The sequence below is a fragment of the Cebus imitator genome, unplaced genomic scaffold, assembly GCF_001604975.1.
Source record: "Cebus imitator isolate Cc_AM_T3 unplaced genomic scaffold, Cebus_imitator-1.0 Scaffold130, whole genome shotgun sequence".
Taxonomy (NCBI): domain Eukaryota; kingdom Metazoa; phylum Chordata; class Mammalia; order Primates; family Cebidae; genus Cebus; species Cebus imitator.
The window spans coordinates 4,838,226-4,865,919 of record NW_016107445.1 but is presented as its reverse complement, the minus strand read 5'-3'; the positions used below and the strand labels follow the sequence as shown (position 1 = coordinate 4,865,919).

General features: G+C 39.2%; 1 protein-coding gene across 1 annotated transcript in view; it reads left to right on the top strand.

The window, feature by feature from the left end:
- Positions 1 to 27,694, top strand: part of SLC35F1 (solute carrier family 35 member F1) — a 416,242-nt gene that overhangs the window by 332,126 nt on the left and 56,422 nt on the right. Inside the window, exon 4 of the mRNA XM_017541082.2 lies at positions 27,507 to 27,666. Coding sequence (XP_017396571.1) covers positions 27,507 to 27,666 — 160 coding nt within the window. The remainder of the gene's footprint in view (positions 1 to 27,506; positions 27,667 to 27,694) is intronic.

Below are 27,694 nucleotides of genomic sequence, written 5' to 3'. Positions count from 1 at the left end.
GCAAGGATGAGGTTCTGAGCAGGGTCATATGTCTGGGCAAGGACACCAAAGAGAAGAGTAGCACAAGATGGTGAGACAAAGAGGCAAGGGTCAGCTCCCACAGATCTGGGTGGCAGGTCAAGTGTCTGGGTCTTTAGGCTGAGTGCCACCAGAAGCCACTGCAAGGTAATGTGACAGATGTGAGTTTCAAGGATGACTGTGGCTGGTATGTGAACAGATTGAAGCAATAGTCACTCAAAAAGGAGTAGAGGAAGAGAGAGCCAAGAGTTGAGCTGGGCCGTATTGTAGAAGGTCTTCAGTGCCAGGATGACTTAATGTTGTAGGTAATGAAAAGCTGAATTTTTCTTAGGAAACAAATGATAAGATGTGACCCAAGCACAAGAGGCACTTCATTAATAATTGGCAGAGCACCAAATGCCCTTGTGTCTGATTCTCTCAGAGATGTAAAGCGAAAAGGCATAAAGAGTTACTCCTTGTTTTATCCTCTTGCCCTTTCAGTTTCTGCACCAAACTTATGGTTAAATGTCACAAACAATTGACACATGAAGCTTGAGAGATAAATATATATATGTGCGTATGTGTGTGTGTGTGTGTGTGTATATATATATATATATATAAATAATATATAGCCGTAATTTCCTGTGAATCTGTAATCACTGTAAAAATATGATTCTTTTAACCCTTCAAATAGCTTTCCCCAATGGTGACATTTTCAATTGCTTTAGAATAATGACAGATCCAGGATATTGAGTGCAGCAGGCCTTATTCTGTTTTCATACACTTTTACCTTCGCGCGTGTGTGTGTGTGTGTGTGTGTGTTTGTGTGTGTGTGTGTAGTTCTGTGCACTTTGGTCCCATGTATAGGTTCATGTAACTACCATGACAATCAGGTACAGAATTGTCCCATCACCACAAAGGAAGTCCCTTGGAGCTACTCCTATGAAGCCCATCACCCTCATCTCTGTTGCTGGCAACCACTAATCTGTTCTTCATCTATATAATTCTGTCAGCTAGAGAATGCTGTATAAAAATTGAATTATACAGTATTTAACCTTTTGAGATTGGCTTTTTTCACTAAGCATAATGTCCTTAAGTCCTTCTAAATTGTTGCATGTATCAATAGTTTGTTTTTTATTGTTCAGTAGTATTCCATGGTATGGATAAACCAGAAATTATTTAACCATTGACCTGTTGAAAAACATTTTTGTTGTTTCCAGCTTTAGGCTTTTATAAATAAAGCTGCTGTGAACATTCATGTGCAGGTTTTTGTGTCAGTAAGTACTCATTTCTCTGAGATAAATGCACAAAAGTGCAATATCTGGGTCATATGGTAAGTGCATGTTTACTTTTAGAAGCTGTCACGCTAATTCCCATAGTGGCTGTACCATTTTACATTCCTGCCAGCAATGCATGAGAGATTTATTGGTTCTCTATCCTCACCAGCATTTGGTGTTACCATTATTTATTTATTTTAGGCAGTCTAAAAGGCAGGTAGTAATATTTCATTGTGGTTTTAATTTGTATTTACAGAGTGGCTAGTAATGTTGCATATCTTTTGAGAAAAGTATTTTTAACCTTTGCTTTATAATCTGAAGCTTAAAACAGTTAATGGCAAAAATGATAACATTTATGCAGGAAAAAGATGATGAAAGAAAGATACTGAAGTGAAGAAACCTAGGTGTTTTCCTTATTAGAAAGTAAAAAGAGAGATGGTAGCTTTATCATGTTGGATTTAAAATGATTTTATTCTAAAGACACATTTGTAGGCTTGTGTATCTTGACTTGTGGAGAATGAATAGATTGTGCCTGTGACTTTGAGAGAGATTAGCAATGACATTTGGATACATTTTCAAAGCTATGCTATTTTTATAACTGTGCTATATGAACCATTACAGTAGAAATACTAGCTTTATGACTTCTTATCCAAAGATTATTCATCTTTGTTCAGGCATATAGTACTAAAATGCAAACAGATTAAACTGGTGTTTCTGTGAAATAAGAAGAAAGTGCATCTCTTCAAACATGATAGTTTGGTAATTAAAAATAACTCACATCGGGAACAATTTCCCATACCCTTGCTAACCATGCTGAGGGATCTGAGCCTCTGACACCATATCCCCTCCTTCACACAGTGCGTATTTCACAGCTCTTCAGTGCTTTAAGCAGTTTCCATCAGGAGTGAAGGACAAGAAGGTAATCCCTCCAACACTGATTATTTTCTTTTCTGCACCACTCCTCTGACTTGGGCATGTTAGTAGAGATTAATACAAAACAAATGCCAGCCTCCCTAATGTGCAGTGTGTTATCCAACCTTGAGACTAATTCCACAAGGTATATAAAACATATGCGTGCAATGGTTAGTCTCATCACTTTCTCAGGCCTCTCTGGGCTCCCTCTTTCTGAATTTCCGTAGGCTAAGTTGTATCAAATACAGAGAAAGGCCAAGTTGTTTGTACTTTTCCATATGTCTAGAGTCTCAAGTTTAAGTCATATGAATAGATTTGTCATACATATTATTTTATTGTTTAAGAAATGACCTACACCAGGCATGGTGGCTATGCTTGTGATTCCAGCACTGTGGGAAGCTAAGGTAGGAGGATTGCTTGAGCCCAGGAGTTTGGGACAAGCCTGGGCAGCATAGCAGGACCCCAATATTACAAAAAAACCCTACATTTGCCTTAGCTAAATGCTAGGGATACAATTCTTGATAAAATCTGAGCCCTGCTATGAGGCAACATACAGCTACATTAACACTTAGAATACAATACAGTAAGCGTGATGATAAAAGTCTACAATCAGCTCCATGGAGACACAGGAGAAACACCTCCTACCCTCAGGTTTCACATTAAGTGTGGTCCCATAGTCAAGAAGTATGACAGATGAGAGAAAGTCACTAAGCAGACTTCTAAAATATGTAGCCAACTTAAATGTTGACCTCTGTGGATGAGCCAGAAAGAAAGCTTTCCTATTTACATTGGAAACGGGTCACAGGAGCTAGGGTTTATGACTATGAGCTCAGCTCTTAAGGCAATATTTTCTTCTTTATCCTTGCTGTTTTTACCTGTCCCTGACGTAGGACCATAGAAGTTTTATGACTATTCAAAAGATATTCTTAAAGTACATTAAAAGGCAGAACTTTTAAAACAAGGCAAAGTTCTTACCCCCAAAGGGAACATGATATTCCAAATCTCTTTCAGATTTCTTAGATCCAGACTTCCTATTACTATGATTATGAAAATAACTTAAATATGTAGCAGTTCAAATCTAATTATTTAGTTGGGTGCTACACAGGTTTTCTATCAGCCTTTTGTCCTGATATGGGGCATAAACCCCTGCACATCATCAGAAGAATACACTAGAACTATTGTCAATCTCTCTTTAGTTCCACTATTATGCCCATTCCTACACCATCTTTAAATGCATTCCCCATGACTGCCTTCCACAGAAGGTGATACAGGACAGGCAAGCCCCAAAGTGGAGCTTAGCCCAGAGGGTTCTTGCTTTGCCCAAGAAAGAATTAAAGGGCAAGCCAGAGGTAGAAGGAAATGGCTTTACTGAAGCAGCAGTGTTACAGCTCTGGTAGTATTACAGCTCTGTGACTGCTCTATAATGGCTCCTGTAGAGTAGGGCTACCCCATAGGCAGAGATCAGAAGCTTAGGGCAGCTTTGCAGTCATATTGATACTCATTTTAAATTACATGCAGATTAAGGGGTGATCTATGCAGAAATTTCTAGGAAAGGGATAGTAACTTTGGCAAAGTCATCGGGAAGCAAGAGATGTATCTCTCTCCCTTTCCTTCCACTACATTCTGTAACAGCCGTGTTCGCAAGATTGGAAAACATGTATTTGATCCTGTCTGAACTCTTTATTCATTTCTTCATCTTCACATTCCTTATGGTAACTGTCACTTTCTACTTTATGTAATTGTTTATTTGTATATTTCTCTTTCAAGCTTCTAAAAATCCTTGAAGGTGGGACCTGTGTACTTGGCACTTAAGAAGCACTCAACCAATTCCTAATGTTTAAATAAATGTGGAAACAATTCATCTTTGTTTCCTTCACAGTATCATGTACGTGATAGATGCTAAAAATGTATCAAACATTTGAATAAATAAGTCAATCAATGAAAGGATGAATTTCTAAAGGCCAGTTATTGGCCAAGGCAACCCAAGTGACCTCTAGTAGTTTTATCACCAGTAAGTGCATTTATTCGTACAAGACACAGGTATGGAACACTAAACACCTTTTCAGTATTCTGCTATGCTCTGGAAATGTAAAGATGTCTAAAAAAAAGATCCCCTCTCTGAAGAAGCCTTAAGTATTATAAGCATAGAATGGATGCAGATTCATTCATGCTACACTTACATGTCCAAAGAAACTGTACCGTCTTTCTATTCTCTAATTGATCTAATTTTTATAGTGAACCTTCCTCCAAACACCCTCCAGCTGACTAAGTAGCAGTAGGTGGAGGGAAAAGACTGACTAAATATAAAACTTGCCAATCCCTTCCATGTTGAAAACTCTCTTTAGATAGTTCAGTTGCTTTTGGACAAATGCTCAGCCTCTCAGACATCGCACCCCTGACACTCATTTCTGAGATGGTCTGTGGATCTCTAGGAGGCTCGTGTGACCTTGTGGCCCGATGTTGGTCCTGTGGCTAACGTCCCTGGGGACAACTGGTCAGTAACTGAATGTGCATGTGATGTGTTAGACATGGAGTTGCTGTCTGGCATTCTGCTGGCATTCTGCTGGCCTCTGCCGCTCTCTCCTCCCAGCAGTTGTCTCTTTTCTTATGGACTGCTCCCACCTACACTTAATTCTCATTGGTAAAGTGAACATCCAGATGTGATGCGTTTGGTTTCCAACCTTAGTGATACTTGCAACATAGACTGTTCGCCACCTCCCAGCCTGCACCCCTTCTCATGCAGGGCACACAGATGTCTAAACATCTTCCAGCAAGACAGGAGCTGAGAATTCCAGGAGCTTTAGTGTTCACTAACCACACGTCATTCCAGCTGTTCTCTGACGTGGCTTCCTCAGCTTGGTGTGGGGCTGTGCCCCTAAAACACCTGATGCTTTGTTTTTGATTTCCCTTCAAATTATCTAGCATTCTTTCTGTCCTCTGGGACTTCAATCCTGAGAGGGTACATCTTGTGCACATGTGACTTAACACTTGTTTCTCCCGTCAATTTCCTTTCCTCTTTGCACAGTCAGTGGATGGGAGAAGGGGACACGCACTTCCTTCCCTCTTTCTCTCTAGCATGGACATCCCATCCTCATCTCCCATTATCTTTCCAGGGACGACAGGCCTGGGTCAGCCTCGAGGGAGAAAGGGCAACCTTTCACATTCTAGCAGAAACTGATATGGTTGGCAGTATGGATTCTTAATATGTTGGAAGGAAAATTTCAGAATTTGGAATCCCTTGTTTTTCTGGGACCCTGATTTCCTAGATGTTTCCTTGCTAAAGAAGTCAAGAAAGTCAGCTTTAGGTTTTAAAGCTGATCATTGACCTCTCTGTTATGCAAAGGACCGGCCCTCTTCTTCCTCATGGCTCAGTTTTACAGGTAGATGGCTATATGGAGCATGACTTAACAGCGGAAATTAAATTTCCAAACTTTTATGCCTATTTTGCTGGAAGATAGACTAGTAAATGAATTACAATGCAGTGTGAAATGTAGTAAAATGGAGCTACACACAAAATGCTATGAGACTACAGAGGAGGAGTGACTGGCTCTACCCCATTTCAGAGAGGACTCCAGAGGTGACATCTGAACAGGCTCTGTAAGCCTAGGTTTTACTGACAACATGAATCTGACGGTAAAGCAGACCACTTGGTTCTCCAGTGATTTTCAGCTCTAATGGTGCACGTAGACAGCTTATAAATCAGTGAGATGCCCTTACATGTTTGTTTTCTCTCTCTGAGCATCAATTTCCTCACCTATAAGTGAGAATAAAAAACCTTTCCCCTGGTGTGATCATGGTATGCAAATGTAGCTTTGTATTTGATGGTCCACTAAGGCAAAAGTAATGCAACCAACAATAAAACGTTCTATTATTCTTATCCTGCCACCAGTTCCTAATGCAATCTCTAACTCCCTCCCTAGTGAAATTCCTCAATTTTTCCTATTAAGTGACTTTTAACAGTGCCCCCATTGGTCTCCGGATGCTCTCAGGCTTGTCTGAGATCCATATGACAGTCAGATAGTCAAGCTGGAACACCCATTATCTTTGCAATGTCTCCAGCACATAGTAGGTGCTCAATAAATGCCAGCTCCTATTATTCACATATTTTCCACTTCATTTATCCTTTCCATCAATCCAATTTAAGGAAAATACATAAAGAAGATACATTTTGCCTAACTATCCCATCCTATTATACACACTTACGTAACTTGGACAACAAATTTAAGAGGAATGGTGAATTTCAATTGCATGCAAAGTGATCTAAGTGAAATAATTTGCTGGAGACACCAGAGAAGGTTAGGAAATCCACATTCCAATTAGCTTTGCCACTGACTGATTATGATATTACCTCAGGTTAGACCATTGCCAGTCAATAGAAGTGAAATCTCATAAAGAGTAATGACATTGCTGCTAAATATAAACAAAATTCTTCCAGCCCACTCTGTTTTAGAGTGAAAGTGGCAGGGGAAATTGCACAAATAAGTGTTGTAGTATCCTACTTAGAATTGGGTTTTCCCACTACCAGGGGCTAAGCCTTGTCTGTAATGAATGTGTTCTCAAAATAATATTTTCAAATATATTTTTGCAAATGACTTATATTTTTAACACATTGGGAAACACACTAGACCATTTCTTATAAATCAAAAAATCATTTTATGGTATGAATAATAATGCCTATTTTTTTCCTTAGGTATTCTTTGTATACACTAAACCTGTGAAGAGTAAAACACTTCTGTAGTCCAGTATTATAACACACACAGTTTCCTACTTAAATTCTCAGAGCTAGTGGACAAATTGCCTGGCATATTTGGTGGATAAGGTTTGATAGGCAAATAGGAAGACATAAGAGCTCCAGCCTTCGATTTCCTCAAGCCTCTTTTACACTCACACAGTCTGTGAACCACTGGCTACATTAGACCTCCAAACATGAATACCCACTACAGAACATAGCTGTTGTGATTGTGAGTGGACAGAGGCGCAAAATGGAGAGTTTTAATCAATGATTCATTCATTTATGTAAGGAGATGCAAATAGATTGTGTGTGTGTGTGTGTGTGTGTGTGTGTGTGTGTGTGTGAGAAAGACAGAGAGAGAAAGAGAAAGCGTAGTGTTCAAGATCCAAAAGTTTTCTAATGGCCAAGTAAATAAAATTTTTAAATTCCAATTCTTCTTCACTTTGGAAGGTTTTGAATTATAAGCCTTGATAGATACTAATTTTACTTAAATTTAAAAACTCAGTGTTCCAATTAGCCACGTTTTCAGATCTTGCTAATTAAAGTATGCTCATTGGCTGAATGTGTTCATTTGGCCTTTAAGTGATTTCATTTTCATACATAGGAAATCTTTTGATAGAAATTCAGAATCATGTTTTTATTCCAAGTCATTCTCCCTGCCTTTCTCCAAGCAAAATTTTATAAATAACATCACTGATGATTCCTCATAGTTTTCTTCAGGTAATTACTACCTGGTTCCTGAAACATTAAAGATTCTTAATGAGATGAAAGAGAAAGTCAAAGATTTTCTGTGTAGAATGCAAGATTTGAGGATTTTTAAAAACAATAGTTTTTGCTTATTGCTTGCAATAACATTATATCCCATAAAGGATTTAATTAGAGGACACAATATGAAAAGATAATGGACTTGAAAAGAGCTAGTTTGTAACAAATAGCTTTTATAATTAGGCAGCATAATGTGAGAATTAAGAAATAAACCATTTCCAAATGGTTTTATGAGAAACATCTTCTACATAAAAAAAAATCTCTTACTTTTTAATTTAAAAAGGAAAGCTGCCCCAAAGTAATAATAATATTTTACTATGTAAGACATCAAGTGGTTTAATAAGCATGGCAAAATGTATACATGTAAATCTATATCATTCTTCAAAGTGATATCTTTTAATAGTATATACTTATTCTAATGTGGCTACCATTTAGAATTTATCTTTTAAAATGTCCTTCAGAACCAGTTTTAAGTAATTTAAGTTTCTTTTACAATTTATCCTTCATTTGGATCCAGAAAGTATTATCTAGCATAATCCAGCATTTTGGTTCTTTTCAAATAATAAAACCTACGCCAAAAGCATGAGTAATTGCTTCCATTAAGAATATTCCAATGAGTGCCCAGAGGCTATTTCAAAGAGTTAATATGATTTTAAGCGATGAAACAGTGATTAAAATACAACCATAACCTTCCAGAGTGACTATCTTGAATGACAACCAGATTCGGATGAGTGAATTCCAGTGCATTACAGATGATTGGATATGTAAACACCTGCACATCCTGCTCAATAAATCGTAATTTTCTTCTTCCCTTAAAAGAACTTTGTATTAGGTTCAGGGCACACCTTTCATGATGCATGAATATAGCTGGAACAGTAAACAGAATAATGGCCCTCTGAAGAAGTTGATGTTCTGATCCCTATAATATGGCAAAATGACCATACATGGAAAAATGTATAGTCATTTTTTTCCCTATACATGGCAAAAATGACTCTGTGGATGCTATTAAACTAATGATGTTGCTATGGAGAGATTATTCTGAATTATTTGGGTGACCTCAATATAATCACAAAGGTTATTTGAAGAGAAGCCCTTTGCAGGAGTCAGTGTAGAGGGAGATGTAACAATAGAAGTGGAGGTCAGAGTCAGGCAGAGACTTGAAAACACCGTCTTACTGGCTTCGAAGATGGAGAAAGGGGAAACAAACCATGGAATGCAGACAGCCCCTAGAAGCTCAAAAAGGCATGGAAAGAGATTCTGTCCTAAACTTTACAGAAGGAACACACCCTGCCATCCTCTTGATTTTAGACTCCTGACCTCTAGAACTCTAAGATAAACGTGTGTTGTTTTAAACCATTAAGTTTGTGGTCATTTATTACAGCAGCAATGGAAAACTAATATAGTTGGAGACAGTATCTAAATCCTCCCCACCTGCTATAGATTGTTTGTCTCTTCCTGAAATTCATATGTTGAAGTCCTAACCCTCAATATAATGGTATTTGGAGGTGGGGCCTTTGGGAGGTGACTAGATCATGAGGATGGAGGCCTCCTGAATAGAATTAATACTCCTTATAAAAGAGACCCCATTGAACTTCTGAGCCCACATGCATGGACACAGAGAAATGACTGCTCTCTATGAACCAGCGAGTGGGCCCCCACCAGGCAGAATCTGCTAAGTCTTTGATCTTAGACAACAACCTCCAGAACTGTGGAAAATAAATTTCTGTTGTTTACAAGCCACCTAGTCTATGATATTCTCTTACAGCAGCCCAAACAGACTTAGGCTCCACCTTCCAGGCAGGTTTGAAGGCACTGATCTCCTGGGAGCCTTCTCCAAATAAAGCTGGAAACATAAGTATAAGAGCAGGTTTCTCCTGCCCACCCATGCTTGTGTTTTCCTTGTTTGAGAAAAGGATCCTGCCTGAGAGCTGTTCCTTCTTTGTGGTTACTAAGGTGCCAATTCTCCCAATACTGCCTAGATGGGCTTCTTGGAAAGCACCCTGGTGCTGTCTGCCTGAAGAGATGCACATGAAAACACTTCTATACCTTGACTGATTCCATTGATAGACATGCTCATTTTGAGTCTATCACTGTACAAAATTCACCTGTAATAAATGGTTAAAGTGGTAAAGTGTCCTTGCATGAAAAAAAAAAAAAGAAAAAGAAAAAGAAAAGGAAAACCTTACATAGCAGTGCATTCGAGGAGATGGCTTTGTTCATAAATCAGTAAAAGCCTTCCAGCTGCTTTATGACTGAAGGGTAGAGTCTTATGGCCACTGAGACTTTTTAAGACTCAGACAGTGAGAATGCGTATAAACACCAGCATCTGAGAAAATAGCAGGAATTATTTTTGTCCCTCTCCTTCCTTTCTTCTCTCTTGTTTATATCTTCTGAGTTGTGGCCATTTCTAATTCAAGAGCCTTTGAACAGAAAGACAGACCGTGACTGGGCATTTCCTGAGGCCATTAAGTAGGGGGCTCTGTGAGTAGTTTAAGAGATGTGACACCATCTGGGCCAGAGAACGATGACAGGAAGTAGCAGCTGCCCAGAGCGCTCACCTTTGATTCCCCATGGCAGAAATCATCTCAATAAGTAGCTTTATACAGTACAGCTAACTTGATGACAGCGGAGCTCCCCAAGTGGTTCAGAGTAATAGAAATTATTCATTGCTTCATTGGTTATTCATTCATTCAACATCTACTATCTGCCAGGCGATGCAATGAGCACCTCAAGACTTTGCTCAGTTGTCATCTTTTCAGTGAGCTCTTCTCTGACCACCCTGTTTAAAATTGCAACCTCACACCTGCTCCTATATTGCCTCCCCTCTCTCCTGCTTTATTTTTCTCCATAGTTCTTATCACCATTGACATAACTAATTTTACTTAATTGGCTGTCTTTTCTTATAAACTCTGTAAGGGCAGTGAATTTTTTTTATTACCTAGAATTTTTATTTTCTAGGATAGTGCCTACACACAGCAGGTATTCCATAATTACTGTATTTGTGAATGAATTCATAAAATACTTATAGGGGCACTACTGTGTGCCAAGCACCACCCTAGCTGCAGGAGATAAAACTGAGCAGAAAAAAGAAAAATTTCTGTCCTTAAGGAAAGGAATTGCATTTTAGCATAATCGATACAATTAGGTAATATAGAGATGTATTGGAGCCCCACAGGGGGCACCTAATCTGGATTTAGGGAGCCAGAGAGGGCTTCTTGGAGGAAGCATTGGCTAAACTGAACTGTGGCAAAGGAGAAGGACACGGGAACTCCAGACAGGGGAAAACACACACACACACACAAAGAAATGAGTCATAGCCAGGAGCAGGATCATTGCTGTAATCACGCCTGTAATCCCAACACTTTGGGAAGCTGAGGCAGGCAGGTCACGTGAGCCCAGGAGTTTGAGACAACCCTAGGCAACATGGTGAAATCTCATCTCTGCCAAAAAAAAAAAAAATTAGTTGGGCAAGGTGGCATGTGCCTGTGGTCCCAGCTACTCAGAAGGCTAGCGTGGGAAGATCGCTTGAGCCCTGGGTGCACTTCAGCCTGGGTGATGGAGTGAAGAAATGAGTCAAGAAAGACCATGGTATGTTAAGAAATGGCTTCAGCATTAGGTTTCTGGTTATGTTGTTTGTGTGTGTTTTTTAATTTAGTTATTTTTATTACAGTAAGAACTCAACAAATGAACTCTACCCTCATAAATTTCTAAGTACACAATATGATACCATTAACTATAGGCAAATGTTGTACAACAGATTTCTAAAACTAACAACTCTTGTATAACTGACAGCATGGAGTTTGAAGGAAGAAATGAGCAAAGAAGAAGATGAAAAAGTACCCAATGACAGATCACAAAGGGACTTATAAGCCATATTCACGAGTTTGGGCTTAATTCTGAGAGTTTCTACTGTAGGAATTGCATGATGAGATTTGTAATTTAGAAATATTGCTTGCATGATCTGATCTGTTTTCAGATCAGATCGGACAGGACAGGACAAATGAAGAGATGCTAAATAGTTTCAAGTGGCTGAAAAGAAAGGAGTTGGTGGTGGCTTATTGGGTGTGTGAGTGAAAAAGAAGGATCAATTCATGTTTTATTTGTTCAGGGCTCGGCAAATATTTTTCGAGCATATATTATGTACACTTTCCCATGGGCAACTAGACATATAGCATGAAGAAGACTGTTCTTATCCTCATGAAGCTCTCTTTCTAAAGCATACTTAGGTTTCATTTTCTGACTCTCCCATTAGAATGTGTGGGAGTAAAATATGCATAGATATGGGGAAGGAGTTCCAAGTAAGAAGGACAGTGTAAAGGCGAAGAAGTTGAGCATGGCATGTTTAAAAAATGGAAAGAATGAAACAAGTTACTAGTAGTAAGAGACTAAATTCAAGACAAAGATGGGGCAGGTTATATAAGGCAAAGTCAAGGAAAGGAGTTTGGATTTTCTCTTAGAAAAAGTATTAGACTGTGTTGGGCAGGAGATCAATGTGATATAATTTGTATTTTTAGATCGTCATTGCTGCTGGTGGAGAATTAACCTTTAAGGAGTAGAAGTGGATGTGGCTAGACAGCCAGGGGGCCACTAAGTGAATGACGATGATGGCTTGAAGCCACTTGCTAACTGTGGATGTGGATAGAGGTGGTTTGATGCATTCAGTAGATAAAGCCAATATGATTTTCTGAGTATTCATACAGGTGATAGGGGAAGGTGGAAAGAAAAAAAAGAGTCAAGAATGGTTCCTTAGTTACTGGTCTCAGTCACTGGGGGAATGGTTGTGCCAAGTGGTAAAATGAAGAAAACTGGGGAAGAGAAGATGTGAAGCAGAAAATCAAAGCACTCTGCTTTGGTCATGTAGATTTGAGTTTCCTGTGAGACATCCAAGCAGAGCTTGGTATAGGTGGCTGAGTATCTGTGTCTAGAGTTCAACAGAGAGGTTGAAACTGGACTTAGGAATTTGGATGTCATTCTCATATAGATGGTGCTGAAGATCATTGTATGATTAGATCACAGTGGAGTGGGTATGAATAGAAAAGAAAAGAAAACTGGAAACTGAGCCATGGGGCACAGCAGCATTCAGAGACTAGGGGAAAGAAGGCTCAGAAGGAGAGGCCAGTGTGGTAGAGGAGAACAGGAAGAATGTAGCATGTCCTGGTAGCCAAGTCAAGAAAGTGTTTCAAGAGGGAAGTGCGACCCCTTGATGTCAGACACTCAGGATTCAGGCCTAAGCAACTGAGTCACTGGTGATCCCATTCAGGGAGGGAAGAATCACAAGAGGAGGAACAATCTGGGAACAAATATATGAGTCATGTTTGAGCCATACTGAGCTGTGGGGATTTTGGGCACATTCACATTAGATAAGTAGGTGGTTATATGGATGCAGAGTGGAGATATATCTAGATTTGAGAGGTACATTTGAAAGTCCTCAGCATAGAGATGATTTTTAAAGTCAGAATGGTAGGTGAAATCATTCAGGGTGAATGTGGAACAGTAAGAAGAGACATCATGACAAAATCCTGAAAACACATTTGAGAGATGAGAGTAGATCCAGGAGCTCATAAGCCAGGAACACATAAAGGAGTCTGAAGACACCCGAGGGATGGAATGAAGGGCAGGGGGTGGTTGAGAGCACCAAAAGAAGGAGGGAGTGTCAGATTCTTCACTAAGTAAAAGAAAACTAAAATGTGCCTGCTGGGTTCAAAAACAGGGAATGTTTTTGATCCATTTTGATCGTGTTTGGGGAATAGAAACCAGATTGCTGTGAATCGAGGTGTTGAATGGATGTTGATGAGATGGAGTCAGTGGCTAAATGCAGCTCTTTTCAAGAAGTTTGGCAGGAAAGGAAGTAAGAGGTGGAGTGACAGCCAAGGAGTGGTACATGTAGAGTATGAAAATAAGACAGCCAAGGATTGATCCCTCAGAAACACCAGCTTTCAGAGGGACCAAAAGAACAAGATGCATCCACACAATACCAAAACTCTCATTAAAAGAACTATACTACTTTCCATTAGAAAAACAGAAGGAAAAAAAAAAAAAAAGAAAGAAAAAAGAAAAACAGAAGGAAGGATCAAAGAGGTAGAAGGGAAAAAAGACAGATAAATCAAGAGAGGGAAAATTATTCAAGGAGAAAGTGGTTAGCAATGTCAACTGCTACAGAGAGGTTTAGTAAGATAAGAAGTCAGAAGTGGCCAGGCAATTTAGCCTTGGTGATCATGGCAAAGGGAGCTGTCAGTATTGCTGTAGCTTGAGGAATTAATGGGACCAAGATGCCAGAGGCAATAACTGTAGATTGACCTTCACAGGCTGGCTGTGAAGAGGAAAAGGTAAATAGCTGCAGGGCCAGTGGGCATTGAGAATAAGGCCAGGACATACCTCTATGGTGAAGGAAAGCAGCAAGCTGAAAGGGATGAGGATCCAGGAGGGAAGTGGGATAGCTGCTGGAAAAGGGCCTCAGTGACAGCAGAAGAGGAAGGGGAGGCTCCAAAGAACAGAGGGCAGAATCACTTTCCCCCCAGTCGAGTCCTTAGGGAAAGAAACTGAGTGTCAACTGGAGGAAAGAAATGCGTGCTCATTGGCAGCTGTCCACCTGCACCTGGATGAGGAGTGTTTTGTTCATGCTGTCATCCATTCTGCATCTATAGCAATCCTGGTCACTTAGTAGGCATTCAATAGCTTCTTTTGAACAAATAAATAAGTGACTAATACAAGGTAATAAAAATCTGATTTTTTCATTTTTCTTGCTCTGTCGCATAGGCTCGAGTGCAGTGGTGTGATCCTAGCTCACCGTAACCTCAAACTTCCGGGCTCGAGTGATCCTCCTACCTCAGCCTCCGAAGTGGCTAGGACTACAGGTGCCCGACACCATGCCTAGCTAAATTTTGTATTTTTTGTAAAGATGGGGTCTCACTTTGTTGCCCAGGCTGGTCTTAAGCTCCTGGCTTCAAGTAATCCTCCTACCTCGGTCCCCCCAAATGCTAGAATTACAGATATGAGCCACCACACCTGGCGATTTTTGCTGTTTTCTAACAAAACCTGGAAATAAACCTAGAAATAGACCCCAAAAAGTACAAGATATTTTCCTCTAGCTTTTGAAATTGTTTCTCCCTGCTGTTTTAATGCTTGGAGAAATCAAAAGTAATACAAAATTAATGTAGAATTAATATTTTATCAGAAAACTTTTATTTCCTTCAGTATGTGCTTTGAAATGTGTACTTGCTTTAACGTTATTGTTAATGTTCCTCTGTTCATGAATTCTGTATATTAGAAATACAAGTTAGAGTTTAGCTGACTTAAGACAACCACTTCTCCAAAAATACCCAAGGTAGCCACACAGTATCAGAAAATGAATGATTCTAATTCTCATGTGCTTTGTCTTATAACCTACACTTTATTTAATATAAAAAATGCAGAGAAACAATCCCAACCAGTGACGATTTTTCAATAGCCTCAGAATTTTCTCTCTCTCTCTCTCAGTACTCTCAATGTAAGAGAGAGCTCGCAGCTTCTAGATTGAGTTGAGGCTAATCCAGGCCAGACAACTTTGATGACTGGATCCTCTATAGTTTCTGCTCTGCCTAGGCCTTGATTACTTATGCTCATTTTATGTAAGGAGAATAGCAGGGGTGTGATCACATTCTGGCTCTGGCATTGCCAGGAGACTTCGAGAAAGTTACTGTCTTTAGAACTCCAATTCCTCATCTGTAAAATGGGAAAAATAGGAACATGATTCAGGGAGCCTGGCATATTAGGCACTTGGTAAATGTTAATTCCTTTCTTTTTACTTTTAAAATCTGGTTCGCTGATGATCAGAACTTGTTTTTAAAGCTGATAAAGCCTTTGATGATACCCGATGATCCTCAACAAGAAAGATGTTGTTCCCTGGGACAGCTCTGCTGTCACCGAAGGCAGATTTCCCCGCAGTTGAGCTAGAGCGCTGTGTCTAATTATCTGTATCTTCCGGTCACCTAGATTTCTAGGTGCTTGTCCCAGATTTTCAGTGCATGGCAGTGTCATTTTCTTTCTTTCTTTTCTCCTTTGAGAGCTGAAGCCAAAAAAAGTAAAGTGAATAAACTTGAGCAACTAGCAAGTTCGAATGACTGCCACAAGAGGACATATACAATTTACACATTTAAATTCCTATTGTAGGAAAAGAAAAGTCGTTTGGCAAAAATATTTTTCTAAATCCAAAAAATAGGACATTTCCTAGAAAGGGGCTATTATGTTTAGTCAGCACAGTGACACATTTGATTAGCTTGGCTCTCTAGGACAATATGATAGAAACATGGCTTTATCCGACGTGAATATTTTAAGACAGTAAAACCTAAACATTAAGTTCTAAAGTATGGGGTTTGGGAGAGGAGAGTGTTACATAGCACTGAGAAAAAAAAAAAAAATCTTAGGGAGAGAGCCTAAGAGGGCTGGTGGCTGCCTACCAGAAAAGTTCATTCCAGACGAAATATACTACTCCCTGGAATTACATTCCTGGTCAGATTTTTAAATGCCTCTGGGATGGTGACAAATCCAGGCCACAGAATTTAAACGGTTATTGATTGTATGTGAATGTATGTTCCACAAACTATTTTCTACTCTCTTCAGCTGGACTGTCAGCCTAAGAAAGACTTCTAGGGTGTGTGTGTGTTTGTGTGTGTGCGTTTGTGTGTGTCCGTGTTTTACTGAAGTTTGTCTTTTTAAAGATCCTTCCCTATTAATACTTCAGTTTTACTCATCAGAGATGAATTTATAATATTTGTCACTTTTAGAAACATGGGAGAATTGCCCAATAGAAGCAGAGAAGGGAGAGTGGGAAATGTTCTTTTTCCTGGAATTACCTACCAGTTGCCTCAAGTTTAGCCCCTGACAGCGGGGCCACTTGAGGAGAGCTTTTTCCCTGTGATAGCCGGAGGGGAGGGTTAATGAGAAGCTGAAGGCTGGCAGAGGAGTCTCTTTTGGGCACAGACCATTGAAAAGAGGGATGAGGTCACCTCATTATGTTCTGCTGGAATGGGAGGGGTTTTTAAAATTTTTTTTTGATAAACCATCAGCTTCCCTTGAAAACACTGATCCGACTCTTGTAGATTTATGTTATCTCATACATAACATGTGTTGTTTTACATATTTTGAAAAAAAGTACAGATGCTCCTTGACTTATGATGGTATTACATCCCTATAAACCCATCATAAATAGAAAATACTGTAAGTCAAACCATCCTAAGTTAGGGAACTGTCTGTATATACTCAAGAGAGGAAATTTGGAAACCACAGAGTTTGGGCCATGGAGTTGTGAAGACTCAGTTATCCCATTCAAAGATAACCACTGTTAACATTTTATTCTTATAGATTCTGATTTTCCCCATCCAGAGATTTTTATGCCTAGTACTATGATATATAGATATGTAATCAACAAACTAAATTCTACATGAACATGTATTTCATCTAAAGCAAGCATAGTATAGAGGGAATGTAGGACTCCTATTCTCCACATGATACCACCCAGGTCAGGGAAGACTTCCATTCCCTTCAAAAAGCTCAGATGATGGCAGAAAACTCTCTCTCTCTCTCTCCCCCCCCCCCCCCCCCCCGCTCTCCATCTTTCCATTCCTTACTTGCTCCACCCCAAAGAAAAAATAGCTAAATTCAATATATAGTAGGGGACTTTACTACTTGGGGGGGTTGTGATGCCTTAAAAGAAATATAAAAGGAGAGAAAAATATAATATATACATTGCTTCATTTCTGCCTACTTTACGTCCCTTGCTGGAAAGACCCCTGAAATACAGAGTCTAAGACCTGAAGACCATTTCTCCCAGGATATTTGGCTAAGAAAGTTTAGGCTAAGTTAAACTGGAGTGGGAGATGGGAGGTAACACTGCCTTCTCCAATCCAGGTCTAAAATTCATTAAGCTGTTTGATTAATTAAGTTGTTTGGTCTCCATTTGGTTCCTAAGGTTGTTTAGGTGAACCATGTGAAATACAACCAATTTGACCTACAAATATGACAATTTAAAATGGATCAAGCTATTACTTTCTTCCAGTTAAATCCTAGAAGAAATGAAAAGTAAGCAATTGGAACCACGGCATCCAACATTAAAGAAGAAATCAGAATATGTAGTATTTTAGACACAAAAGACAGCCTCTAAACAGACATTTTATTAGAATGGAAACATAATACTATACTCAGCTTTTCTGAAGGCAGTTAAGGGCCATAAGTTGAAGATAAAGAACAAGCATTGCCAAGTTGTTAGATTTGTAAGTAGGAAATGGGAATGCTATGGAGATTTCCTGAAATGACTGTTCTTAATTTGCAGAGCAGCTTTCCCATCTTAGTTATCTAGATTTCCTTGTCATTTTCATCCATGTTGCAGAGCATGTAAGTCAGAAGACATAAAATACCATAATATACTAACTTTATTACACTCTGAGTATTTTTTTCATGAGTTAAAGTAACTGAACAGGTAAAACTAAAGTTACAAATGTGATCTTTTAGAAGGACTTCCAAGGAAGTCCTGCTTTCATGGAAAGAAGTAACCTACTGGCCTTTTCCTGCACTTCTGGGCAAAGCTACTCATTCTTTTTAAAGTACAATAAAATTTTGTTATTACTTTGGATTATTTGATGGAACTTTGCATAATCAGCTCAGGAAAGTTGACAGTAGGCTAAAGTATAACATTTAAGGCTATATGACTATCTAATTTTTCTAATGAAAACCCTCTATCTTGTTAATATGACATCAGTATCACTGTGCTCTGTTTGAAAAGGCTAATTTATACCCAACTGATATTTTCTAGCAATAAATACAAATATCCAAATTCAAAATTTCATTTGAAACTCCGTAAGAGTTTGGAGAAAGATACAGATTTTCGCCCAAAGCCGTGATTTAACATTTCACAATGAGATAATGGATGTAAAAGCTCTTTGAAATCCCTGGGGATTTTTTGAAGAGAGAGAGAGGGATGTTGAAGACTAAAAAATATGGCAGTAAATTTCATCTGGAAGAAAAAATAGACTAGAATAGCTAAGATAATTTTGAAAACAATGAATAATGAAAACCAATTTGCCTTAGAAGACATTAAAAATGCATTTGTAAAGCTACAGCAATTAAAGCAACATGATACTGTTAATAGTGTGGTATATAATATGGCCCTAAAACGGATATTAATATATATAAAATATACTATAGAGAAAATACTGCAGACCAACAAGAAAGAGACTGATTATTCAACAAATTCAGTGAGAAAGTTGACTGTAATAAGAAACTGAATTAGCTATTAACTTAATTTCATGCAACAAAATATTCCAGACGAATTAAAATTTTAAATGTTAAAAAAGGAATTATAAATAAAGAACACATAGCTGACTTACCATAGATGACTACTTCACTGATTTGGGGAGAGAGAAGAAGTTTTTTAAAATGAGCTTATCAATAAATAGTTAAACCCATAATTTTTTTTTAAGCTATAAAAATATTTTCAACAAATGTAATAAAGGTCTAACAGCCTTAATAATATATAAAGATATTTTATATATCACTAATAATGCTAGTACTTCAATAGAAAGAAAAGTTTTGCTTCATCAGTAATCACATAACAAATTTAAAACAATTATACAAGTTTATATTTGATAGAAATTGACAATGAAAAATATAATGTACAAATTGAAAGAAGTACAGTAAGACTGGAACACTTATGCTCAGAAATTGGACAAGTAAATAGCCACTAACTTGCTGGAGAAAATTTTGACAGTATGCATCAAGAGCTTTTAAAAGTGTGTACTCTTTAGACCTATCATTTTATAGTTGGGAATTTATCCTAAGATAATATTCAGAGATATAGGCAGAAGCTCATATTTAAGTGTGTTCTTTGAAGCATCATTTATAACTCAGAAGAACGGGAACAAATAAAATGGTCAAAAATAGAAAAATGGGCTGGGCGCTGTGGCTTACGCCTGTAATCCCAACACTACAGAGGCCGAGGTAGGTGTATCACTAGGTCAGGAGTTTGAGACCAGCCTGGTTAATATGGTGAAACCTCATCTACACTAAAAATACAAAAATTAGCTGGGCGTGATGGCGCATGCCTGTAGTCCCAGCTACTCAGAAGGCTGAGGCAGAAGAATCACTTGAACCCGGGAGGCAGAAGTTGCAGCAAGCCAAGATGGTGCCACCGCACTCCAGCTTGGGTGACAGAACGAGACTCCATCTCAAAAAAAAAAAGGAAATGGAAAAATGATTAAGTACTTTATAAAAATATTGACAAATACCTCATTTTAAAATGGGCAAATAATTTGAATAGATATTTTTCAAAGAAGGTACAAAATTGGCCAATAAGCATACTAAAAGGTATTTAATATCATTAGTCACTAGAAAAATGCAAATCAAAATCATAAGGAGATACCACTCCACACCTACCAGGATTGTGAAAATCTAAAAAAAAAAAAAAAAAACAAATGTTGACAAGCTATAGAGAAACTAGAACCTTTGTACATTGCTGATGTGATTGCAAAATGGTGTGGATGCTGGAAAACAGTTTATCAATTCCTCAAAGTGTTAAACACTGAGTTACTATATGACCTGGCCGGGTTACTTCTCAATATCTACCCAAAGAAATGAAACCCACATGTTGCTCATAAAAGGTTGCTTGAAAATGTTCATCAACTGAGCAATGGATAAGTAAAACATGGTATATCCATGCAATGCAATATTATTCAGCAGTAAAAAGGAATGAGGTATGATACATGAACAACGTGGATGAACCATGAAAACATCATGTTAAATGAAAGAAGCCAGTCACAAAGGGACACATATTGTATGATTTCATTCATAGGAAATAGCCAGAACAGGGAAATCCATAGAGACAGAAAGTAGATTCGTATTTGCCAGGAGCTGTGAGGAGGGAGGAGTGTAGAGTAACTACTGGTGGGTATAGAGTTTCTTTTGAGGATGATGAAAAAATTAGATGAAATCAGATAGTGATGATGGCTGCGCAACTCTATGAATACACTAAAAACCAGTAATTGCACACTTTAAAAGGGTGAAAGTTATAGTCTGTATTATATCTCAAAAATGTTAAGGTAAATCTAATGATATGATACAGTATCTGTATTACAGGTTTAGGGTTTTTAATTTTTTCTTAAAAAAAGAAGGCAACTGTCCATGGGGTGTCTTTATCCTAAACTGGGAGTCCCCGGAGTGCAGGGGCACTTTTACCTGCCTTATCACGAAGCTGGCTGTACCCATATAAAGTAGTCACACAACAAAAATTTAATAAATGAATGAATGTAGTGTTTCCTTATAGTATTATGAATGTCCTGAGTAAAGAAAGAAAGGATGTCTTCTTCGTCTGTGTATGCCTTCACTGTCTCCACTCAAAACCTGAGATTTGGTAAATGCCCGATAATTGTTAGCTGAATGAAAGAATAAACTTCTCCTGGTGTTATTCTTCCTCTAATTCTGCAGTTCTCGTGACTTCCTCACAGACATTCCACTAATTTCATTTAAACTATTTCTTCTACAAAATAAGAATTTTATCCCTGTAACATTAGTTGTGTGTATCTATGCCTTTATTCATGAATGTATTTAGTTGACTTGTGTCTGTCTCTATAATGTCTTTGTGACTATAACTGAATTTCTAAAACTCTGAAAGTTACTCCATTGACTTGACTGGATGAGGCCAACTGGCATTTGACTGATGGTGATGATGCAACATTTTTGACTTACACAGAACTCCATTGCACAGTCACTATTATAAGGTTATGTGGTTGTGATAAATGCAGTTGTACTACATGACTCTCAAAACTGATTCAAAGTGATTAAATAAAGAAAATAATATAAATCCTTTCCCCATGACATGTCTTATACCCACACAAAGCCCAACAGCCTCACCTGTGATGTGATACCATAGCAGCTAGTCAATATCATACTTGATCTTGGACTCTCTTTCCTAAAACACCCAGAGGCCTTCTCTGATGCATATATTTGCATATATACATATGCATACACAGCATATAGTCAACACATTTTCTTTGTAGAAAATTTAAATTAAAGTGTACAGTGTCAGAGCAACGTAACACAGGTCAGTAGGATTTAGGGCCCACGTGAATGCACACAGGGGCTGGGGCTTTGGGCTTTGATAGACACTCAATAAATGTCAGCTGAATGAAGAATAAACTTTTTCTGGCTTAATTCTTTCTTTAATTCTTCAGCTCTCATGACTTCCAAGGAGGATTTGCAGGAAAGAGCCAGGGAAACAAGAGGGTGAGGTTCCCTTGGGTGCTGGAGGGAGGGGAGCTGTAGCAGCTGGCCACCCACTTGGCAGGAGTGAGGTAGAAGCACCAAGGACACCAAGCAGAGGACTTCCTCTCTCTGCTTCCCCTAACTCCCTCTGTCCTACCCGTGTGCCAGCAGTTGCTGGGGCATACCAGTAGTTGCCCAGAACCCCTGGCAGGGTTGCTAAGGGGAGACAGCCCCCCATCCCCATCCCATGCCACTGCTCCACAGCCTGTGCCTTTCCCGGCATCCCAGACATAGAGTTGTGAGCTCTTGTGGACCAAAGACTTGTAAAATATTCTGTAAAACCAGGATACAATTGGAGAGACCCACCAGCTGTAAAGAGTGTTTGCAGTCTGAAGGCAGGTTTCACAGACACACAGAAAGTGTTTCATCTTCAAGAGACTATCCACTACTGGGACAGCTTCATGACCATGTTTGAGGGGGCAGGCACACATCATGATGAGCACACTTTCAGAAGTGTGAGTGTCGTAAGCCAGGTTGAGGGGACTGCTGACAAAGGGAAGGAGTGTCCACAGGAGTCCAGAGAGAAGCCTGAGGGGATTTTGGCAGGAAGGGAGGGGTGGGATGCGTGTGAGCAGGAGAGGGCATAACCAAATGTGATTAAAGACTGCAGAGAAAGGTACAGTGGTAAGATGGTCAGAGATCAGCTGGAGTGAAAACGAAAAAGAGGTAGGGAGAGAGAGGGGAAATTAAATGATGCGTCAATCTTCCTGTACATATATACATAAAATTTTAATGCTACTTAATGTTGACTGTCTTCTGTTGTCTTAAAAGTAATGTCAACATGAACCTTTTTTATTTAAATAACTTCTGGAAGCTACACTTGAACTCTGATCTAGGAGTCCAGAGGCTAGTGTTTTAGGCCCAATTCTTTGCTTTTTTTTTTTTTTTTTTTTTTTTTTTTTTGAGATGGAGTCTTTCTCTGTCACCCAGGCTGGAGTGCAGTGGCGCAATCTCCACTCACTGCAACCTCTGCCTCCTGGGTTCAAGCAATTCTCCTGCCTCAGCCTCCTGAGTAGCTGGGACTACAGGCGCATGCCAGCACGCCTGGCTAATTTTTCAGTAGAGATGGGGTTTCGCCATGTTGGCCAGGATGGTCTCGATCTCCTGACCTCATGATCCACCCACCTCAGCCTACCAAAGTGCTGGGATTACAGGCATGAGCCACCATTCCCTGCCAGGCCCAATTCCAATACTAATTTGCTTTTCTCTTAGACCATCTTCACTATATCCGCTTAAGTGGATATTGTTGTAACTTTCTTAAAGGGCGGTTGTGAAGATTTACTTTGTCTACCATAAAAATAATATAATTGTTTTTACAAACTGTTAGTGTAAACAGTGCAACTAACTGTAAATGTTATTTCAAACAACAAGGTTCAAGCTGAGTAAAGTGGCTTACGCCTGTAATCCCAGCACTTGGGGAGGCTGAGGCAGGAGGATTGCTTGAGCCCAGGAGATTGAGACCAGCCTGGGCAACATAATGAGACCCCACCTCTATTTAAAAAATAAATTTAAGAAAAACTTACAAAGTTCAAATAATAATCCTTGTGCTATCACCATGACTTTAGAGACTTTGCCCCAGCCATTGTGTACTGTGTGCCTCAGTGTCTCATCTTTTTGTTTATTTTGTTTTGAGACGGAGTCTCGCTCTGTCACTCAGGATGGAGTGCAGTGGTAGTATCTCAGCTTACTGCAGTCTCCGCCTCCTGGGTTCAAGTGATTCTCCGGCCTCATTCTCCCAAGTACCTGGAATTACAGGCACACACCACCATACCTGGCTAATTTTTGTATTTTTAGTAGAGACGGGGTTTCACCGTGTTGGCCAGGCTGGTCTCAAACTCCTGACCTCAACTGATCCACCCACCTCAGCCTCCCAAAGTACCGGGATTACAGGTGTGAGCCACTGCGCCCAGCCGTCTCTATTGACAAAATTAGAAAACAGAATCTTAGACACCTCTGGCATGTGTTGCCTGAGGATTCAGTGCACGAAGAGAATAAAATTTGTTTAAATCCTTAGGGGAAAAAAAAGCATGCTATGTAAATCTAAGAGTAATGAACACTTTTCTTTTCCATTAAATTGTTTTTACTGTCCTTTGAGTTTTTTTCAGAACATAAGATTGTTATAAAATAATATTTGTTTATGTTTTGGTATGGCTATTTTATAATTTCTTTTTAGAATCAGAGATGTATACAGAGGAAGTTAAATCTACTAAAAAGATTAATGACTATCAGGAGTTTTTTTTCTTTTTCTTTTTTAACAGCTTCAGTTATAATGCTTCTCTTTTTTACTACTCTAACGACCACTTAGCTAAGGAATTAAGCTACTGGAAAACTGTTGGAAAATTATTTTGTCAATATATTTTATGTTATATGACCACGGGGGAAAGCTGAAAGCAAAAATCACTAAAAAAGAGTAGCGTGTTTACTAAGAGCCGCTGCCAAACAGTTTCTCTGCAATATTTACAGATGCCATGGTGAGACCTTCAGCTGTAGCAATTAAATATTCCCGTCATTGACCTTCACTAAAACATTGTTTAAAAAAATTATTGTGACATAACTTCTGCTGATACCAACAATTTGTGTGACCTTGAGCACATCATTTCACCTCTCAGGACTTATGAATCCTCAACTGTTAAATAAAGGGGTCTTGGTGATTTTAAACTGGGGAGATACTGCCCTCCAGGGGCCTTTGCAAATGTGTAGAATGTTTAATGGTCAAGCCCCAGCAATGCTAACTGCCCTGAAGAGAGTATGAGACAGTCTTGCAAAATGAATTGTCCCACCACAAATGCCATTAGCAACCTTGATTATTGCTAGTGTCCCTTCTGACAGTCAGTGATACCACATGTCTGACCATTCATTGATTTATTCAGCCACCAATTACCGAGGCCCCACTGTATCCTAAGCACCAAGCTTCTCTCTCTCAAATGCCGCAGAAACTCTGGCTCAATTGTATCCTTCTTTAAGAAAAATTAAAATTATATACTTCTTTCCCCTCTCTTCTTTCTAAAAGCTTGCACTTACCCACAGGACCACCTGATACTTACAGATAAGAATTTTCCAACTCAAACCATAAAGGGAATAGATCTCGGGACTCATCAAGTGCTTTGCGTTTCCTAATGACACTGAGAACCTAAAAGCTCACTTCAGCCCTCCTCAAAGACTGGATGTTGGCCTGGCTTGCCCTCAATAATTCAGGAATAGAGGCTTTCAGCTCCACTGACTGAGGGCTTCCAGTTAGATAATGAAACCCTAATTCTGGAGTGTGCAGCTAAATATTTCAACTTGATTCAATCATTTTTAATTTTTAACACAAAACACCAAATGTTTTATGCCCAGTGAATAGTTTTCAATGGCAAACAGAAATTTGCTAATATACTTCAATAACATCTGAGGTTAGCTGTAATACCTACCTTAGGGCATATTACCACATCATTAACTTACATTGCTAATTAACTGGAGTGAGCAACTGTGTGCTATAGTACAATCCTACCTGCCACCACCTCCTTCTTGTAGTCCCTCCAAGAGTGCTGTGACCTTTGTGCTCAGCCCCCAGCCATCACAGTGCTACTTAGCATTCACATGGTTCTTCCTCACCTTATCGTCTCAGCAACCCTGGAGACAGCTTACTATTCTGAGTGCTTGTTTCATTTTGCAGAGGAGAAGACCAATGCACAGAGAAGCACAAGCATCTGTCCAGCTCACAAAAAGCTTTGGGGTTAGAGGGGATTCAGAATGCTATTTGCAGTGCTAAGAAGCCACTCTGATGTTTGGGGATGCTTTGCAAATACACAAACCTTTTTCAGCCTCCAATGAATCTTGGAGACTCCATTTTGATGTTTCTGATCATTAAAAATCTTTGTATGTATTTGTTCAATAACTCTTATTGAACACTCCTTCTAAGCCCAGCAGTATTCTGATGCCAATAATCCTGTATTAATTAAGTACTATTACAATTGGAACTACAGAGGAGAAGTACAGGGTTCACCTAAAACATCAAACAGAACTTAACCTAGCCGGGGGATCTAAGAGGCTTTCCTGAGGAGGCAACTTATAAGTGCAGGCCTGAAGGAAAAGGAGGAGGAAGTCCAAGCAGTAGAGCACTCCAGAAGGAGGGTTGTATGTAAGTGAAGGCCTGGGGCAGGGAAGAGAGGTTTGTTCCATGTAGTAGAGGATGTTAGCTCAGTCTAGGTGGCAGAAGAGAAGAGGGTGGCATGAGTAGATTTGAGAGATGTTTGGAAGATTAAATTGGCAGAATTTGGCAATCAATAGGATATAGACAATGAAAGTGGAGGGATATTGAGGGTCTCTGCCCTATACTGGCATCTGGGTGGTAGGGGGCACTTGTGTAGAATTCTGGCAAGGAGATATACTGGGCAGTTGGGCAAATCACAAGTTCCTCATGTGGTACAAGGACCTCCAAGTTCTAAATGACATCACTTTGTCTAAGAGAGACTCTGTCTTGGATAGTGTATCCAGAGGTCTTACCACAGTGTGGTAGATTCTGAATTACTTCCATGGAGCCCAGAGCATGTGTTTGAAAGCAGGGTTATACACCAGCAATGAGGGCTTCGTAATTTACGAATTACGTTCGTGTGTAGTATTTCTGAGGTTCGTACTGATCTTTGGGGAAAGTTGTTATCTTCATTTTACTAACAGAAATTTGAAGCTCCTGAGTTTGTGATTTGCCCAAGGTCACACAGCTATAAATGAGGATCTGTACTTAAATTCAGATCTTCTGGCTCCTAGCACAGGGGTCTTTTCATTTCATCACATTATCTCTCTACATAATTGGGGCAAATTCTCTACCAACTCCTTGGACTTTTATGTCAGATGGAATCTATTGGTGCAAAATATATAAAAATGAAATCAAATTTTTTTGCTATACTCTATTCTTAACTTTCTTTTTAAAAAATTGTTTCTAGTAGTTTTTTAAGTATTTGTACTTTTGAGACTCATGTTTGTATTTATATTTAGAGCAATTTTTTATTTTAAGAATGAAATGACAAGAACAGATCAGCTTTTACTGGTAGCAGAAAGACAGTTGTTCAGGAAATATTAAATTCAACCTTTGTCTAAATTCTAATAATTTATAAAACATTAAAAGACCAACTGCACCCTCACCTCCCATTCCCAGATCTACGCATAAAATAGGGTGACGATGTAAAAAGGCTGAGTGTACTCTCCCCAAACCACAGGTGTTCCCATGGAGCATGGCCTGGCTCTGAAGGAGGCAGGAGGCAAAGCTGCCCCAGCACCTGGAGGCAGGAGAGTCTTCGCCACCAGCCTGTCTCATCAATTTGCCTTCTCTTCCTTCCCTCAAAGTATGGGGGATGTTTACAATTAAGTAAATAAATAAAACTAATATCCATTTATTTCAGAGTCTGTTTTAACTACATCAAGTCATGTTCTACACAAAATCTCAGGTTCAGGGGAAAGACAGAACCCTTTCTGCAGAGCTAAGTTAATTTCCCCTGTTACATGGAAATCTTCCTCCTGAACCTCCTCTTGTTGTTTACCTTCCTCCCTCCCAATAGCTCCTGGATTGTTTTGTGATCCCAGTAGTGATTTTGCTCTCCTGGTTCTTCCTGCTGATCCGGTACAAGGCTGTGCATTTCATCGGCATCGTCGTCTGCATCCTGGGAATGGGCTGCATGGTAGGAGCAGATGTGCTTGTGGGAAGGCATCAGGGAGCAGGTGAGTCTTCAGATCTTCACCAGGTTCC